The following is a 19,209-nucleotide window of genomic DNA, read 5'->3' as shown; positions in this document are numbered from 1 at the left end:
ATGAGTAACCAAGAGACATCCCTAGTAATCTCCCGGGGTATCAATGTATATTGGCGGCCAAACAAAGGGTATTGCTGGCATTGCACCCAAGTGCCAAGCGAAATCCCTAAACACCGTGATAGGACAAATCTAGGCCGTTGATCTATATAAACAACTAATTTTTGGGAAATGGTAAATGCATGCTTTCCATCACATGGGACACCCAACTAGAGTGTACGTGCCAATCAAATCCGTTGAATCCTTCTGATGTGAAGTACATCGGCCCCTCTGGAGTCATTTGGTGGGACTCTGCATAAGTGAAAAAAATCTCCAGTAGGAGCCACTTTTTCATAAATTCAAACTATTCATTTCTTGGTTTCCTTTCGTCCGATGCACAAGAGATTTCCGAACAGTAATCTATCGAACGTAGAGTATTAGTCAAGTTTGATTTTTTTTTTATGTGGGTAAGATGGAGGAGAAGTGAAACAAGAATTCTTCAACCAAGAATTGTCCTTTTAGAATAGCTATTCGTGACCCAGGATTCTATTTTCTCATCAATTCAATCGCAAGCTAGGAAAATATTTACATTTTTATCAATAGATGCTTCATATTCTAAAATAATCATGATTTATCGATTTCTCGATTTCTCGATTTCATTTTTAAGACTGCTAGTAAGTGTTTTGTAGGGAGAAAACCGTTTCAGTGTTGGCTCTTAACCACTTGAGACTGAGAAATAGCACTATTCCTACCAAAAGGAGTATAAAAAAAAAATCATTCTTCTCCTTGATTTTAATGAATTTCAACGATTAGACTAGCCAGTCAAAATGAGAAACAAGATGGAAGAGTACAAGAGAAGAAAAGAATCCTGATAAGAGATACCCATCCCCCACTTAGATGTCTTTTTCAAACTTTTTATTTTTTAAAAAATAAATAAAATAGAATTTGTTTATTTTTTTTCAAAATTTTGAAGGTTTTGTTTGCTCGTGCCTAATTGGCAGTAACACAAGCAAACAAACGGAAAATAGAAAAAGAGGAGGAGAGTGGTTGATTCGAGGCAACCGGACCTCCTAATGGCTCGATTCGAGAGGAACCATAACTCTCCTAAACAAAGTCTCCTTTGCTGTAAAAATTCTCTTCCCTTCATTTTCATTACAATACACTTCTTAAATGCAAGCATGAAGGAGTGCTACATCACTACCCCCATTAGCCCACTTACGTAGCACATAACAAGTAACTAACACCCACAAATTTAAAATGCAAAATTCTGTAATAACAACTTTGCAACTAATTCTCATACACCATACTGAGTATGTATCAGTTTATTCAATATAAAAGTCAATAATGAATTTCTGAAAAAACGTAATAAATATTTACTTTTAAAAAATGTGGAGTTCTTCTAGCATAACTTAAAGCAGATTGATTAGAAATGAAAAATGTTACTTGAACCAACGTAATTTAGTGATATCGACGGCGGATCTACCTGATGCTGTGTCCGGATCCATTTGAATCCTAAATTGGCCAGGAAAGGTCCCACTCCAGTACCTTTCCAAGATTATGAAGTTACTTAAACGTTAGCACCATATAAAAACATTCCTCTTAAAAAGTTAATAATAAGTTCTTCTCTCCTTTGGAACAGTAGGGCTGTTTTCCTCATTATTATACGTGCTGAAGAGATGAAATATAACCAGGCATATCGTTTGGGTGATGATATTTTCACCCGTCTTGCATTTCGCATGCGCCCCCCTTATGACGTGTTTGACGTCAAAAAGGATTAAAGTTGCCCACTTTTTACATCAAATCACGTTATAAGGGGAGCGCATGCGGAATGCAGGGTCAGTGAAAATATCATCTCCCTATCTTTTTGATAAGATGTTGAATTGATCATCAGAGTATCCTAGGTTCTATTATTGTATTACACGTTATATTTTTGGTGGTCGTGAGGCGTGGGTGTGCGTGGGCAGGGGGGGCGTGGGCGGGGGGAGGGCCGAGGCGAGGGGGGTATCATTTACCACAATTAAAATATAAAATACAAAAGTAAGGTAGTATTACAAGATTTGTTTGATGCAAACTATTGCTCTTTCCCAGCGGCCACTTTTTGGGGCCCACATGTGCCACAGGGACGTGATCAGGTCTGTCGATCTGACCAGCAATCCCAGGTCCAGCCCACAACCATTGAACCCAGATTTTAGTTTGCCATTCATCCTAAGAATGGGGTGCCTGTTTTGAATGAAACCATGAAAATGTGGGTCGCATCATGATGATCTACAACATCCAACAGTCCCAAATGCCCACATAAGGTCGGATCGTTAGGATTGATCCCATCAGTACGGTTTGCTTAGTCAGACTCAAAGATTAAGAAAGAAGTTCTGAGATGCCCCTGTTACAAAGAGATGGGACCCACCCATATAATGTCAGCATTATCAGACCATTGATCTAATGGGCCCCACGGTGAAGATGCGATGGCCAAGAAACACTCATCCGTGAGAATTGTACCCTGTAAACAGATGGTCAAGAAAAGATCAGAAATGGATGATTGTGAAAAGATCAGCCATGGTTCACAAGAAGTATTTCTGGACAGATGATTTTCAGGCAATGGCATCCCAACCGCGGGACCCACCAGATGAAATGGTCTGCACCATGCCTGGGTGGGCCAAGTAACATGGTGTCACATATGAGTCTCGGATAGGTGCAATCTCATAGTATCATTCTTCAATGAAGAAAAGGAATTTCAGCATTTGATTTTTTCTTCTAGGTTGATTCACATATATAGCACACATAATGCAAGTAACGTGACGAATATACGAATATCAGAATTAAAGGGGGGAAATAATTAAATAAATAAAACTTGTTGTTCGATGATAGTACAAGACATAAATAAAAGGGTGGCTCAGTGCACGAGGCTCCCACCATTGTGGGGTCTGGGAAGGGCTAGATGTAAGCAACCTTACCCCTGCTTTGCAGAGAGGCTGTTTCCATGACTCGAACCCGTGACCACCGGGTCACAATAGAGCAACCTTACCATTGTGCCAAGGCTCGCCCTCTCGATGATAGTACAAGACATAGTAAAAAGATATAGAAAAAAAATCCAAAGATAAATTTTCACCATATCATGCGTGCTCTGCTCTGAGTACTTCTCTGCATGTTGATCACATTCCTGTAATTATTCAGGACCAAGGTTACATTCTTGCGGCACGCGCAGGCACACACATGCAGGCTACTGATATTCGCACCGCCTTGTTTTGATAATTGCACAAACTCACCTCGTCTTTTATCATTTAACCAGCTGTCAAAAGTTATTACAATTATCAAAAAACTCTAAGAAGAAAATTTAAAAAGAAAAGACAAGGTGAATTTGTGCAATTATCAAAACATTGTAGTGACAGAATAGGGCATTGTTACTGTTACTAGGAATATTGGTGCTCATGAGTAAACACTCGTATGTCAAACACATTTCAAAACGAGGCATCTATGGGAATAAATAAATTGTTGATGAACTTACGTTATCAATAAGAATAAAATTGTGAAGGGATCCTTTTTCTCAATGACTATGTGAGGATTGCCCAATCTGGATATGGGCATTCAAAATCCCATCCAGGTCCGGAGTACCGCACACAATGCAGCCATAATGCCTCCTCATGCCCATCATATCTGCAACACAGTAAATGCCAACAATAATACATAGAAGATTAGAAGGAACTTAAGGACTAAATAATTAAAAAATATATTGAGATCGGGTAATGAAAAAAAACTTTCTAGCTAATCTTATTTGCTTACTAAAAGAGGTAGTATAAGTAGTATAATCTTACAAGTACACACACCCGACTAGCCAGAAATCACAAATCGCTTGGAAACAAGGTAAAGAAGATACTAATGGTTACTTCTCTCTCTACAGTAATAGTCATGAATTATTAAAAGGGAATCATTTTATTTTATTTTTTGAATGGTAATTAAAGGGGAATCATGTTCCTCTAAATTTCTATGATGTCCTAAAGCTAGTCCCAGTAACTTCGGTTTCCAGTGAAACAAAGTAACTAATTTGGGTACTGGAATAAAGATCGATAAAAGCACCATGGGCTTGTTCAATTGATTGGCCAAAACACTGGCAAACCAAAAGGTCATCAGCTTCCTAAAAAAAATTCAAATGTCAATTGAGGTTACCATGGTCCAATTGTAGGGCTTCTTTGCAAGTTCAGACTCTGGATGACTCAAATCGGGTCAGAACTACAAAGGCTCGGTAATTTGCCAGAAAATCAAAGTGTTTTGGAATACCAGCAAGAGGTGTTAACCATATTCAGGCTACTGAAGATTATTTTTTTTCCCTCTATTCTTGCGTGGCACCATCTGAAGAAAGTATTGAAGACATTTATATAACTAACTATGGGAGCACAAGAAAATGGGCCTTTTAGCAATAAAATAGGCTGGAGTCAAGAAGCTACACATATTGCAAATAATCCTGTTTTTTTAAGAGCAGACCAATTACATTGAGATTGACTAACATTTTGTACCGGACAGAGTGATAAAGAAGGAAGTGGAAACTCTAATTATACATTCCAAAAATCAATTGGCAGATAGTTTTACTTAAATTGTAACCTTTAATAGGTTGGATTTCATTCGTTCCGATATGGGCATTCATGATATTTATACTCCAGCTTGAGAGGAGGGAGGGAGGGAGGGAGAGGAGGGGGAGGTGTTAAAGTCACTGTAGTGTCAATAAAAGGTTGTTTGGTTATTTAGTAAAAATTAGCCCCCTGATGTTAAAATATCAGAAGGGCGATTGTGAGATATTACTCATGTTTTTCTCCTCTCCTTTTATCCCCTAAGACTTTCATCTCTTCCCTTTTTCATCTTAATATCTTTCTTCTAAAACGTGTGACATTTGTCAAACAAACCACCTAATTATTGGTAAATGGTAAAAAGTATTAAACTATGTCATATACTCTATAAAACAATAGAAGCGTCTTACCCTTTGGGAGCCAAATCAGGACAGTTCGTACACATAGGGTCGATGACGAAGTCTTCGTTCAAATGCATTTCTTTGACTTCAGTAAAACCATCGTCGCTAGGAAAACTGGGACACAATGAATGCTGAGGTGCACATGAGATAGGGGCTTTATCAGCACCTGTTCCAAGAGTAGAGCGACGGGCAACATTTTCAGATAGGTAGAGCATGTCGTTGGCTATAGGATGGCCTGTATATTGGAGATGAACACGAATCTACATCATCAGATTAACAAAATGGTTAAGGATTTTCAATTTCAAACATTTCCAAGCAATTAGATATCATGAATGAAATAGGCAAGCAAAATCTCCCAATCTAGCCAAGGATGATCAAGTCACCAACCAATAAGTGCATGTAAATGAGGTAAAAAAATATATATATATTAAGCTAGAAAAGAAATAAGAGAAATAAAGAAAGAAAATCAACTCCCAGATAGACAACACTCAAGCAAGTGAAGGAAATTAGAAATTAAATTGCTTTTACACGAAAAAAGGGGTAAGCCACTTTGGGTGACATGACAAATCCATCCTACATTTGAAAATTGTTTAGAAATTCCAGGATAAAAAAGGCACAAAAAGTGATAAACGAAAAAGTTGGAAGGCATTTATCAATTCTACTGCCTAGTCACTCAAGCAAGTGAAGGAAATTAGAAATTAAATTGCTTTTACACGAAAAAAGGGGTAAGCCACTTTGGGTGACATGACGAATCCATCCTACATTTGAAAATTGTTTAGAAATTCCAGGATAAAAAAGGCACAAAAAGTGATAAACGAAAAAGTTGGAAGGCATTTATCAATTCTACTGCCTAGTTTTCAATTTTTACTAGAGTGCAGTCGGTATTCTAAACTAGAGAATGTTTTTTATTTTCACAAAGAAATATGGACGTCGAAATTCCAGGACTAAAACTGCCTAAGAAACCAAAGTGTCTCTTACCTGATGAGTTCGGCCAGTGATGGGTTCACACAAGATCACACTATGAGTTCCATTGGTGCTAATCCTAGTAAACTTTGTACATGCAGTTTTCCCCTTTAAAGGTTTATCGCTATGTTCATTGGCCACCTGCATAAAAGAGAAACCTGTAAGGCTGTGACACATGGCTCTCCCTAAACATAACCCTTCTCTTGACAACATACACCATGACAACAATGGAGATAGTGTCCTAGAGGAGAATGGTCAAAATTATGGGGGAAGGCCATTGATTCTTCAAAGATGGGATCCGAATACCACCATGGAAAAGAAAAAACTCATGGAAATTCCAATTTGGATCAAGCTTCATGGGCTCCATCTAAAGTTTTGGAACCATCATTGTCTAAGTAGAATTGCTAGCTTGATTGGTAAGCCCCTCTACATGGACACTCAAACAGCTGAGTCATCTAGGCTGAATTACGCAAGGCTATGTATGCTAGTAAGTGCTGAACAATCCCTCTCAGATTCTATAAAGCTTCGTACCTCCTCAGATGAGATTATTCAGCAAATTGATTATGATTGGAAACCGAGTTCCTGTTCATTTTGCAAGGACTTTAGTCATAGTACCAAAGCTTGCCAAGTTCACTCAAATCATGTTCAACCTCAGCCAAAGAAAGAATGGAGACCAGTCAGCAGAATCCATTCTGAAATTGTCACTGAGATTTCGGGTTCAGTCCTCCATCAATATGAAGTTCCAAATCAGAACTTGGCAAGGAATTCCCCTCTTCGGACCAGCTTTAGTCCACCCATGCCTCATCATAGGAATGCTATTCAATTTGGAAATAAATTCTCAGCCTTTGAAGGCCTTGGTTCTGATACTCCTGCAGAAACTTCAAATTCAGTAGCTCCTTCCTCTTCGGACTCTCACCTCATAGATGTTTCATGGCAATCAGTTCAGAAAAAGGATAAGAAAGGGAAATCCCCAGTTTCGTTCCTTTGACCATCTCCTAAATGTGTGCTTCCCTCCATTTCAAGACCCCCTCTAAAATTAGGATAATTTTTGGCCTTTGGGGCTTGTCTCGGGGTGCCTGATTGTTTTCTTTTATTTCCCCATTTGGGTGGTCTTGTCTTTTTGGGTTGAGGGTCCTCTTGCCCTCCTTTGTGTTTATTTTGGTTCTCCTTTTGGAGCCCTTCTTTGTTTTCCCCTTCTGTTGGGGGTTTGCCTTTTGCCTTTCATGCTGTATCTCTCTTTTTATTAATATATCCGGTAGGGGTCTGCCTAACCCCAGCTTGCCCATCAAAAAAAAAAAACAATGGAGATAGTGTGTAAAGTGCCAAGCCAAGCTGCACTATTGGCTATCTTACATATAGGTCTCAAGTCGGGTGTCTTCCACTTAATTTTTTACAGTTCCAACTTTTTCCAAAATATTGTGGTTTTCTCACCATATTTTGATAAAACAAGAAAAAAATTATCCCGAGATTTAAAAATATCATTATATTGCTATTTTCACCTTTTACTGCAAAATATTTTGCAATAATTTCACTTTTGCATTTCTCATTTTTCTTAAATTGTATAAATTTTCAAATATTCTATCTCCTAGTATTTTCCCAATATAAACCGAATGACAAAAACATTAGAAACTCCCAAGTTATACTCTTGCCAAGAAATTTCCGAGACAAATATTTGTGACCATACTATTATCACCAAAATGATAATAGATAGGTTAGAAAGAGTTACCTCTACCGAGCTCCTTCCATCTCGGCCATTATAATTTACATTCGCATTGACAACTTGCTGAAAAGAAAATAATGATATTAAGATATGGCTTGTGCAATGATGAATAAGAACTACAAGAATATCAATATTTAAGCAAAAGGGGTGTACTGGTTAATGACAAATAAATATTCAAACAATATTTTGAAGGTAAAGCAGCTATTAAGATATGGTTGTGTAATGATGAATAAGAACTACAAAAATATCAATATTAAAGGGAAAGGTGCAAACTAGTTAATGACAAAAAAATCCAAACAATATTTTGAAGATATACCACATGGACTTCTAAGCAAACTTTTACAATATTGAAGTAGAATGGGTTGTATTAGATTTTGATTAGGAATCACTGGATTTAATATCAATGTGTATCAGCTTCTGGACAGGATAACATGTTCTATTTCTCTATCTGCTACTAGGACTAGAAGTGCATGGGAAAGAATGTAATAGACTAATGCGAGGTAACTTGCACAAAAGTACTATGGTAGTAGAAAATAAATATTAAAAATTCAAATAGTGATGCACAAATATTAGTCTATTGTTATTTACCATGATACTAAAAAAAGGTATGAGAGGCTTGGAAACCAATAAATTAGTCATAATAATACGACACATTAGCACATTGGCACATGCCCAATATGAAATATATTTATCATTGAGAAAATAACCGATGCATGCAAGAAAGTGAAGAAAATAACAAATATAAGATTAAAAAATTTTAAAAATAAAAACAAGTATACACACATAGATCTAGATCAATGAATGCAATATCAAACATAAAAGAATGATAAATATGAAAAAATATAAAGAAAAAAATGGGCACATAAACCCTTAGCGGCATGCATAGTCACAAGGTTTGGTTTCATGAATAAATTGGGATGAAAATGCTTGTAAGTTTAGGGAATATATAAAAAAAAACTTGTCTTTTTCTATTTAAGTTACGAGTTTTTATATGGTGCCCGACCGTCAAGTACCGTCAAAACGGTACCCCCTTGATATTTGATCCAACAGCTACCCACTTTTTAAGAGGCTGCTGTTGGATCAAATATCAAGGGTGGTACTTTTGAAGTACCACCTTCACGGGACTTGACGGTCGGGCATCATATAATTTCTCTTAAATTACAATATTTTAGATATACATCTTTTTATTTTTAATAATACCAAAGGCGAAACACATAGTACATTGGCTAGGTGCATTTAGTATAGGTCATGAGTTTATTTTTTATTTGGTTAGATTCTTAAAAAAAATTGAATTCCTCACATGATTAAAGATCTCAAAATTTATTAAAAATGAATGCCTTTTCACTAAATTCGAATTCTAAGGCCATTTTTGGCGCCCATGATTATTTTTTTCCATGGAATATTAGTTTGTACTTTGTAATGTCGTGTGAGAGGGGTAAGGAGGTTTGAGAAGGAGAGACTTGAGACGGCATGAGTAAGGAGAGGCTGAGTGAGTGCGCCTATGAGGAGAGGTTCACTATCCAGTCCTTTTATAGCCAGCTAGTCCTGTCAACCTCCCCCCTCTAGTGCCACGAGGGCTTGGGAGGTGCCGGCACTGCATAGGGTGAATGCTTCTGTTGGGTTGTGTGTTTGGACAAGATCCTTATGTTTGATCATCTTTGGAGTAGTGGGAGGATTATTGGTGATCATTCTATCCTCTATATTGCTTATGGGGAGACTGTGGATCATTTTGTTCCTTCATTGTGGTTTTGCAAAAGAGTATTGGTATTTTGTTTTTGGCTTATCCCGGGTGAGTTGGGTTTTTCCTGAGCACATTCGTGACCATGCTCGAGTCTTGGGCTTCAGTTACTTCGTCAGCTAGAGGTACGACTTTCTATTGCTTGCTTCTCAATGCCACGCTTTGGCTTGTCTGGAAGGAAAGAAACATGGGAATTTTTATGGAGTTTTCAGAGGGGTTGGTAGCATTCGGCAACAAATATTTCCTTCAATCGCCCAGTGGGCTGCGGTGCTCCCGATTTTCAGAGGCATATTGATGATCTTTCTTTTATAGTTCTTGGAAGGAGATTAGGCTCAGCAAGCGTATAGTTAGGCAGCCTTCTACTAGATGGACTCCTGGGTTTCTAATGCTAAATTTTGATGGCTCTAGCTTAAGAAACCGGAGTCTAGTGGGAATCGGAGGCCTTATCCAAAGCTTGAACAATGAGGACAGATGGGCCTATTATGGGTCGATCAGTGAGAAGGATTTCAACAAGGTTGAGGTTCAGGTGTTGCGATGTGGTATTAGGCTTACGGATCAGTTTCTCATCGTTGAGGGTGACTCCCTCAATGTTAGTCATTGCGTTATCGATGGTGGGAGTTATCAGAAACATTTCAGTTTCGGTTGAAAATTTCGGTGGACATCCTGTAAAATCACGGAAACATAGAATTTAAAGATAAATTTTCAAGAAATTCTAGAATAAGCACAAATATACACTTAGAAACCATCACATAAGCAAGACAACCATCCATAATGGTTTAAAAACACCGAACACCTAGCAACATGTATTGTCGCGCCTAGTAATTTAGTACACCAAATTTCAAGTAATTCATATAAATATTTATGTGTAATACATGCATCACATTTTTTCTTTGATTCTCGCATGCAGCACATTTTGCATGCAATTAAGAGGATGTCATAAAATTTGGAAAATATTAAGATACGAATAAACTTCAAAGTAAAGGAATAGTATAGTAATATTAATGTAGTTAACCCAATAGGAAACCAACGTGATCTACTTCAAGGATTGGTCTAAGACTCTACGTACAAAAATACTTAATGGTACACATAATAACAGCGAAGCCCCGCAAAGAAATTAACTAGATACCTCTTCCTCGGGAAATACACCAACAACCTTTGCAATATATTGTTTCCGTACCTTCCCAGCCTCAATCTGCAGTCAATGAACACAGAACAGACTCATTGTATGCACTAAGCAAGATGTTGAAACGTTAGAATAGCATACCAAGGTAACATCACAGTAATCAAAATCTACTAGCAAAAGTTGAAGCAAAGCAGTACCATAAGCACGAAAGGCCAAAGAAATTTACTAAGATTTTATATAGTTTTAGAGATCAACTAGCGAGATGATCTCATACTGATGAGCGAAAACAATCATGACCCAATGCACACATGTCATATAGGCCAACAAGGGGAGGCCCAATTTGCCCAGTTCCGACCATTCTATCTATATTTTCTGTCAATTTTTAATTCGCAAATTTTTCTATAGAAACGATTAATTTCCATTGTAATATAAAACATTGTTTTATTTTTCTATTTTTAATACTTAACTTAAAATAGGTAAAGAATAATAATAAATTGAATCAATTTTTTAAAGAATAACTAAAAATAAAAAATTTATATTATTAATAAAATTAGAATAAAAGAATAAAGTTACAAGATTAGTTACAGTTAACCTTAAGTAGCTGATAATTAACTTAAATTTATACCTAATAACTTATTTTCTATTTATTTATTTTATTGCTATTTTCCTATTTTACCTTGTATTTTTCCAACAAAAAAAAATGAAAACCTAAAAATTATAATCTCATAAGATTTTCCATCAGCAAGAAAATGCCAAGAACAACATTTGTCAGTAATCCAATGATCCAATCACCACATTGAAGGGTTACTAGTAACTTCACAGTCATAAAGGAATATCTCCAAAAGGAAATGCAATTTCAAATAAATTCATGTATAGGTACTTAAAATACCTCTTGCCTGAAGTGGTCTGCTTTAGTAGCATTTCTGGCCAAGATAAGGAGTCCAGAAACCAGGCGATCAAGCCGATGCACTGCTGATAAATGATTTATGAGTCAAGGAAAAAATACGAAGACCAAAGATGCACACATAAGAGAAAACAATCAAAAGGGCGGCCCAGTGAACGAGGCTCCCGCCATTGCGGGATCTGGGGAGGGCTAGATGTATGCAGCCTTACCCTGCTTTGCAGAGAGGCTGTTTCCATGACTTGAACCCCTGACCACCAGGTCACAATGGAGCAACCTTACCGTTGCGCCAAGAGAAAACAATCAAAGAAAATATAATATTTAAACAAGATTCATAGTTAATCATAAACTGGAAAAGAAAATATAACTCTAAATTATGTTGATGAAAGTTTACGATATTTGTTTCCATATGCAGTTTATTTGGATACGAAAAAGCGGTGCTAAACCATGTTCAGCCTGCAGAATGCCAACAATAGTGTTCTTACGATATTGACCACATGGATGTACCTGCCAAAGATAAAACGCAGAAAATTAAAAACCTGAAATTCCAGATGGGGTTCCAAGCAGAGAAATTACATAAAAGGTGATTAGCGGAAAAAACGACTGAAGCCCTCCTCAGTTCAACATTAACGGAGCATTTTGAAATTAAAAAAATCCCTTAAACCAGGGAGGTTTCCTTAATTTCTTTTAAGGAAGCTTAGCATTGTTTTCAATCATTATAAAAAAAAATAGAATGCGCCATTCCAAAAGGGGAGACAGAGTATTTATCATTGAGCCACAATATAGGGGAGACTTTTGGCATTTCACTCCAAAGAAAACTTCATCACATATAAAGAACCTACGAAATCAAGTCAAACTCGACATAATAAAAAATAAAAAATAATAAAAAGGAAAAAGAAATAGCTGATGGTGCTCTTGGAAGAAAACAATTCTTCAGACATAAAAGAACAGACAGTGAAAATAATACAAAACTTCACTGAAAATATGCATACATGGTCAAAAGCCTTAAGCATGAACTAAATTAGACAGATGAGTGCACTGCATATAATAACCATCCTAAATCTTTGGTTAAGTAGCTCCTTTCAGGCACCAATCACTTTGTGAAGACACCACAAGCACCAACTGAGATGGTTTATATCAAAATCTAAGACAGTTGGTGGTAGTGCCTAAGGTGGCCCGTTCCCTTAATCAGAAGTCAAACAACATTGAGGGAACCCGCCTAAGGTGGCCCGTTCCCTTAATCAGAAGTCAAACAACATTGAGGGAACCCACCTCGATTATAATAAAAGTACAGTCAGGCTCTAAGAAGCTTGAAAGTCGCATTGCCACTGACTCTACCAATTATTCAACACGAAAAATAACAAAAAAACACTAATCAGTAGTGCTTTCGGTATTTCCTGCTCTACAACTTATGCAACCCATTGTACGTATGGTACAAAGTTGCAGTAGTATTACTTTAATAGTTCCAATACACTGGCAATCTTATAGTTACATTCTAGTGCTAGATAAGAGTCTCGCTATGTGTAACTGTAGCTGCAAATGTGATCACTGATATTACATTGACAATAATCAAGTACAAACAATCACAAGACAACAAAGACAATGGGTAGCCACTGAATAAATAACTGAGAATGGATATACTTTCTCTACAATACTCCCACAAACTGAAGCCCACGATTAATGCATTAAAAGGGTATTGGTTCATTTAGAAAGTCATCGATTTAATACTATGAAGGCATGCCTTGGATTTTATTCTTCCAGGTTACCTGTTTCCCGTTATGAATTGTTATGCAGTTATGGTAATACGCATTAATATGTTTTATCTAGCATGCCAATGTCGAAATAACCATATGGCACATTGATTGTCTTCGTATAAAGCAGAAGTCATGCAAGTGTCTACATCAAGATATTCTAAGAACTTGTTGGGATCCAAGTAGGTTCAGCGACTGCAGCTGCCGTTTTGTGTGTGTGTGTGTGTGGCCAAAGTAACACTTCCCAATCCTAGAGTGTATAGACGTACAACAACTGAACGTTTCCCAATCCTGGAGTGTATAGACATACAACAACTGAACATTTCCACTCCACTTGGTCACTCTAACTGGTCCATTTGAGGAATGATCGGTGTGCAGTTCATATTAACAAGCTCGAATTAGAGAGGCGCGCTGTGTGGTGGGGTAATAGCTCGCAACAGCCCTTTGCTTCTACAGATGAAAAGCTTCCTGTCAAATATGCAAGGAGGTAAAGCTTCTATAGGATTTATAATTTTTCAATCTCTGAGAGGGGTGAGTAGAACCTGTTGAAGGTCCCATTAGGGCCGCAGGAAGTTACAATTCCAAGTTCACCACTAGAAATAATTACCATCAAAATCCACATTGCCCACTTATAAGTTATAATATTATCAACAAAGGCAACTAAAAAAGGGCGGTCCAGTGCAGGAGGCTCCCGCCATTGCGGGGTCTAGGGAGGGCTAGATGTACGCAGCCTTAACCCAGCTTTGTAGAGAGGCTGTTTCCGTGACTCGATCCCGTGACCACCAGGTCAAAATGGAGCAACCTTACCGTTGCGCCAAGGCTCGCCCTCTATCAACAAAGGCAACTCTGAAGTGAAAAAATATATTTATCGAAAAAACATTTAGCCATGACTATGATACATGAATACTTGTGTAGGTCCAACATATCATGTCTGACATGATACGCCACCGATACTCGCTTTAGGTACTTCATGGATACTTTTGGAGCTCGAAATAGGTATCTTCAATTAACTACCATGCTTTTGCTTGTTAGTGTTGCATATTTGCAATTATAATTTTAAGAGCCTTGTAGATGCCATTTTAAATTTATTACTAATTACATCTTCCAAGTTAAATCTATTAAGTTTTATGGGATTTTATTTTTACATTCGTGTGTCTTACCTTGTGCAATGGGATACCCATATCTGTATCCATGTCCTAGACTTTGGAAAATGTCGAGTTGTATTTCCATTCCCATGTCTATATTAGTATCCATATCCATATTGGGAATCACAGTTGGACCAAGACTTCTTACTTGATTCATCATTCACACATGTTTGTGCGCATGCATGCTAAAACATGGTACTTAATTTGAAATATAGTTAATCAAATTCAAATAATGTAAGACATGATACACTAAATTTGTTTAAAGATACATTTCATAATAATGATTATTTATAAAAAGCAAGTAAAGAAATTCCACATATAAGAGCAGTACACAAATGCATCTGACCCAACAAAATAGCTGTCATAGTGAAAATGAATTCAAACAATATGTTAGGTAAAGTACAATAATCAAAGAAAATTAACATGGATGTATGAAAGTAGAAAATAAAATAAAAACTCTATAGTCATGTGAAGAAGCTGATAACATCTTGAGACTCAGAAAAGGCCTTAGGATTTGCTTACAGGAACAGAAGCCGGCTTACAAACAGTTAGAACATCAGGCTCTTTTTGTAGAATTGAGACACCCCAGGCCATCACTGGTGGTTCGTGCCTACACCATTAACTCCATCTTAGAAATTTTGTATAGATAACTGGATGGGCTCAGTTGTAGCATAAGAATTAGAAGCAACAATGAACGCAAAACTCACATGATCTTCAATGATGCATAAACAATAATATACTAAATTACTATGCACACTATTATGTAGGAATTGAAGCACAGTTCAGTAGAACCTGTCTGTAGTGCTATCACTATCCAAAGAGATTGATACTTCTCCCCTTGAAGCACTATTTTTCTTGCTCCTTCCAACTTTTCCCGGGATTTGCTAGCGTCCATCACAATACAGATGGTCTTTTGCATGTGAGAGCAGCCACACAGGCTCACTTTTCAGCAGATTTTGTCTTCATTCAAGAGGTGGCTGCTCTCACATGCAACAGAACATCCGTGAAATGCCTTCTGCGATGGACGCTAGCAAATTTCACTTTTCCCCCATTTTCCTTTCCATCCCAGATAAGATGAAGGTGATGGAACAGAGTTGATGAAAGTGCCAATGAAATCAGCAATTCATATTCTAAAAATTGTTACAGACATCTCGGTTGTAACAAGAGAGCAATCATATGAAGTGCCTATGAATACTAAGAAAGAGGCTGTACAGATTGCACTAGGTTCAAGCAATTAAAGCAGACCACTTTATAGCAGTCCTTTCACAGATAACAAATTAGAATTCTCACAGCCGCTATATTCTCCAGTGACATGAGGTTAACATATGAAGACAACCTCTAGAAATTAGATGGATCTATCGATTCCAAAATCTAAGTTGACTAGCTATGTTCTGACACCACATAGATATAGAGCTATTTGGATCATCCATAACCAAATCTTGACATAAAAAATAGCCATATCAGTCTTATTACTCTTCAATTACATTTTGTGGCATTTCCTTTCGAACCAACCAAGTGATTTTATCATCGGCATAGCAAATCATAATGTTCTTCCAAATCGTATGAATAACACAAGTTAACCTGGAATGCTGCCAACAGGTCTAGAGAACACAACGAAGTGACAAACCTGTGTACAAAGTGGCTTATCTTTTGTGATGATTGAACTATATAAGAAACATCCACCATTTGTCCGTCCACTTGGATCCTTCCAGACTTGACAGCACTAACCTGTATTATTAAACACAATTACCAAGTCAGAACCAACTAACTTGAAATCCAAAATCATTTACCAAAATGAGCTGATCATAATGCATGCATCTATGTAATATGTAGATATACCTAACTAGTCCCACCTCAAACTATGAGGTATGAACTAGAACGGATTTCAATAATAAAAAAAAGGGGCAGCCCAGTGCATGAGGCTCCCGCCATTGCGGGGTCTGGGGAGGGCTAGAGGTACGCAGCTTTACCCCTGCTTTGCAGAGAGGCTGTTTCCGTGATAATGAAAATTCAAACATCGAAAAGCTCCTCTTGTTTTAATTTATCTACTACAGCCTTTTCTTAAACGTAGAATTCACATCACGTCGAGCCTGAATTCCCAAGTTAGCAAAAACAATACCCATAATGAAAGACAGAAAAGAATCATAACGTAATGATAAAATCAAAGGAGATTTTCACTAATCTTTGCTTTCTTAGATTACAATCAATCTCAAAGTGCGCTTATATTATAGAGCACTTACATGACAAACATAGTAACAAGCGATAACTGTGTAAAGACATAAGAATAGAATATCCTAATCTAACCAGATTGCTAATCTAATCTAGTCGCCTAATCTGTCTAGGTTACCTCAATTAACTAATTTGCTTAATTTATCACCAAGATGATCCAACGATGAATCTCAACCCAATCCAACAGTGAGATCTCACATATTCTAACACATAATGCAATGCACACGTTCATGAGAAATGAGCCGTTAAATAAGGCTCAAGCTGGACCAAGAGTAAGCTGAAAAACCAACAATTCGCATACTACGGGTTTTGCTAATGAGTGCCCACGAGTGATCTAGGGCACTCGTTACGGTGCATTGGAAACATAATTTTACAGCCATTTTGATAATGTTTTGATAATTGTACAAACGTTTCAAAACTTTTTCATTGGGAATGGGTGTAAAATTATGTTTCCAATGCACCTTAACAAGTGCCCTAAGCAAAACCCATAAATAAAATATATTTCTTCTATCATTTCCTTTCTCTATTTTAGCAAAATTCAACAAGTAGAGAACTTTTTTTAAAGAAAAGAAAAATGGAAGTAATAAACATACATAATAATCGTAAGGACGTCCCTTAAACTCATCGGCAAAGAGATCGACAATGGTTTTTCCGGCCCATCGCGATTTCACCTACAAAATCAAAACAACATGTCATCGCTAAAATCTAGGGTTTGGTTAAGAAAACTAGGGTTTCAATGAAGAAACAGGGAAAAGAAGAAAATAAGAGAAGATAATGAGAGTGAGATGCAGTGAATTTACATGGGAGATGAACTCAAAGTAGTAAGGTCTGACGTGGCGCCTCCCTGCACATAGAATTCCCTCCAAATTTTAAAAATTTTGAATTCATAGAGAGAGAGAGAGAGAGAGAGATTAGGGTTAGGGTTTTGTTCTATTACCGTTGCGAGAAATGTAGTCGTGGGATTCAGGTGGATTTGCAGGGGTTTGCCATACGATCGTCTCCATTTCACCTTCTCTTTTCCTTTTCATTTCTCTTCTGGTATTTCCGATATTTTGGGCGTAGGTATTGTTATTTTGAGATTTTATATGATGTGTGAGTGTGTGACTGTATGAACCCGTATTTATCGAAAAGTATGGTAGGGCCCGCTTCATAGGATGATCCAAACCGTCCATTTGTTGGGCCACAAGGTAAGTAGGTTGTGCCCCAAAAACCATTTTGATAGGATGATCCTAGCCCTCCGATCTATAGAAGTCATCCTATCAAAATGATTCTGGGGTTAAACCTATTTAGGTTGTGGCCCAACAAATGGACGGTTTAGATCATCCTATTGAATGGGCCGCACTGTACTTTTTGAAGAAAAAAAGAAAAGGGTTTATAGGGCCACACATCATATAATTTCTGGTGAGTGATAAATGGACACCGTACATCTTAAATCGACCCCTTTTAACCTAAAACATTAGGGCGTGTGGGTCATACGCTTGCACGGTTTTTAAGATGGCAACTTTATTCAATTCTAAGGTTTTACATTAAAAAGGGGTCGATTTAAGATAGATGGGGGTCGATTTATCACTGCCCTAATTTCTTGGTTATTAATTAGGGGAGTGAGAAATCGACTCCCATATATCTTAAATGAACTCCACATGTGTCTTTCTCTCTCGTCTCATATATCTTAAATGGACTCCTCATGTGTCTCATGTGTCTTAAGATATACTAGTTGCAAACCCGTGCGTTGCACGGACCGATAAAAAAAACAATTGATTACTAAAAGGAATAAAACCCAACTAATATGAAAGAAATTTGAAAAGAGCCCAAAGTTCGAGTTTTAATTCAACCCAAATTAAATAACCAAACATTAGAAAAAGGGAAATGATATTTTCCCCCACTCTGATGGAAAAAATCCCCTCCCCCCATAACGTTATTCGTTAGGTTTTAAAGGCAAAAGAAAAACATTATAGGGGTGAATTTATCCTAAAGCAGCGAACCACTCTCACATAAACCGTTAAAGGTGGGGGGGGTGGGGGGGGGGGGGGGGGATTTTATCCGTTTACGGGGGGATGGGGGGAAATATCAGCGGCCTAGAAAAATTGCAGATAAATTCAGGAATAAACACAATGAAAAATCCATAACAACTTGGATTTGGCTAAAAAGCATTTAGATCCATCACACGAATGGATCTAATGTTTTTGTGGACAACTGGAATAAACTTGGTGAGAACCAAAATAACTTGCTTTTATCAGCTTGTCATCACCATTTGAATTCAATTGCACCTTCGGTTATAACCGGATTAAATGACACTAATGTAATGAAAAATCCAATCTCCTACTACAAGTAGATGTCAGGCAAGGGTTTTCTACGTGTTCATTTTCTACGTGTTCAATAATTGAATTTTCAGTCAAAGCAATTCTTTGATTCTTCAAAGAATCATTGCGACCACATTTTTTCATTATAACGTGGTGATGCTGTGCAGATTGTGGTGTGGCTTATTCTTAATCGGGTTTTTCCAGATCTCTACCGTGAAGATGCTCCGTTTGGTTGCCGGGTTTTTTTCCTTTCCTGGGATTTATGTGGGTAAAGGTAGGAGCCAAAGGAGGGGACAAGCATTAATTAGAGAAAGGTATTATGATGAGTGGAGAGAGAGGGTAGAGAGAGAAAGAGAGACCACCATTTTCAAGACAAGATTTTGCTGATGTCACTAAGAAAAAGCTG

At 37.3% G+C, this 19,209-nt stretch overlaps 1 protein-coding gene across 7 annotated transcripts; it reads right to left on the bottom strand.

The window, feature by feature from the left end:
* Positions 1-1,971: 1,971 nt before the first annotated feature.
* Positions 1,972-17,582, bottom strand: LOC143861112 (Pseudouridine synthase family protein). Of its 7 annotated transcripts, none has more exons than XR_013239891.1 (14): positions 17,441-17,582; positions 17,304-17,347; positions 17,097-17,174; positions 15,902-16,002; positions 14,797-14,884; positions 11,807-11,885; positions 11,367-11,449; positions 10,481-10,546; positions 7,623-7,679; positions 5,912-6,037; positions 4,943-5,193; positions 3,479-3,627; positions 3,083-3,133; positions 1,973-2,473 (listed from the first exon to the last, which is right to left on the bottom strand). XR_013239891.1 is itself a non-coding variant. In XM_077372021.1 (13 exons), exons 1-12 carry the CDS (start codon positions 17,529-17,531, stop codon positions 3,525-3,527), a joined length of 1,167 nt encoding a protein of 388 aa, XP_077228136.1. In that variant the 5' UTR covers positions 17,532-17,582; the 3' UTR covers positions 1,974-2,473; positions 3,479-3,524. The 7 variants fall into 7 exon arrangements, 3 of the variants coding, with proteins under 3 accessions (XP_077228136.1, XP_077228134.1, XP_077228135.1); XR_013239892.1 differs by having other exon boundaries at positions 3,083-3,262; positions 11,367-11,446; XR_013239890.1 differs by having other exon boundaries at positions 1,974-2,473; positions 3,083-3,262.
* Between the last annotated feature and the right edge of the window lie 1,627 nt (positions 17,583-19,209).

This window comes from Tasmannia lanceolata, unplaced genomic scaffold (genome assembly GCF_043159265.1).
Source record: "Tasmannia lanceolata isolate RefF3 unplaced genomic scaffold, GAP_Taslan_0.1 ptg000037l, whole genome shotgun sequence".
NCBI classification, from domain to species: domain Eukaryota; kingdom Viridiplantae; phylum Streptophyta; class Magnoliopsida; order Canellales; family Winteraceae; genus Tasmannia; species Tasmannia lanceolata.
The sequence above is the reverse complement of the archived record's forward strand: the minus strand, read 5'-3'. Positions and strand labels throughout refer to the sequence as shown.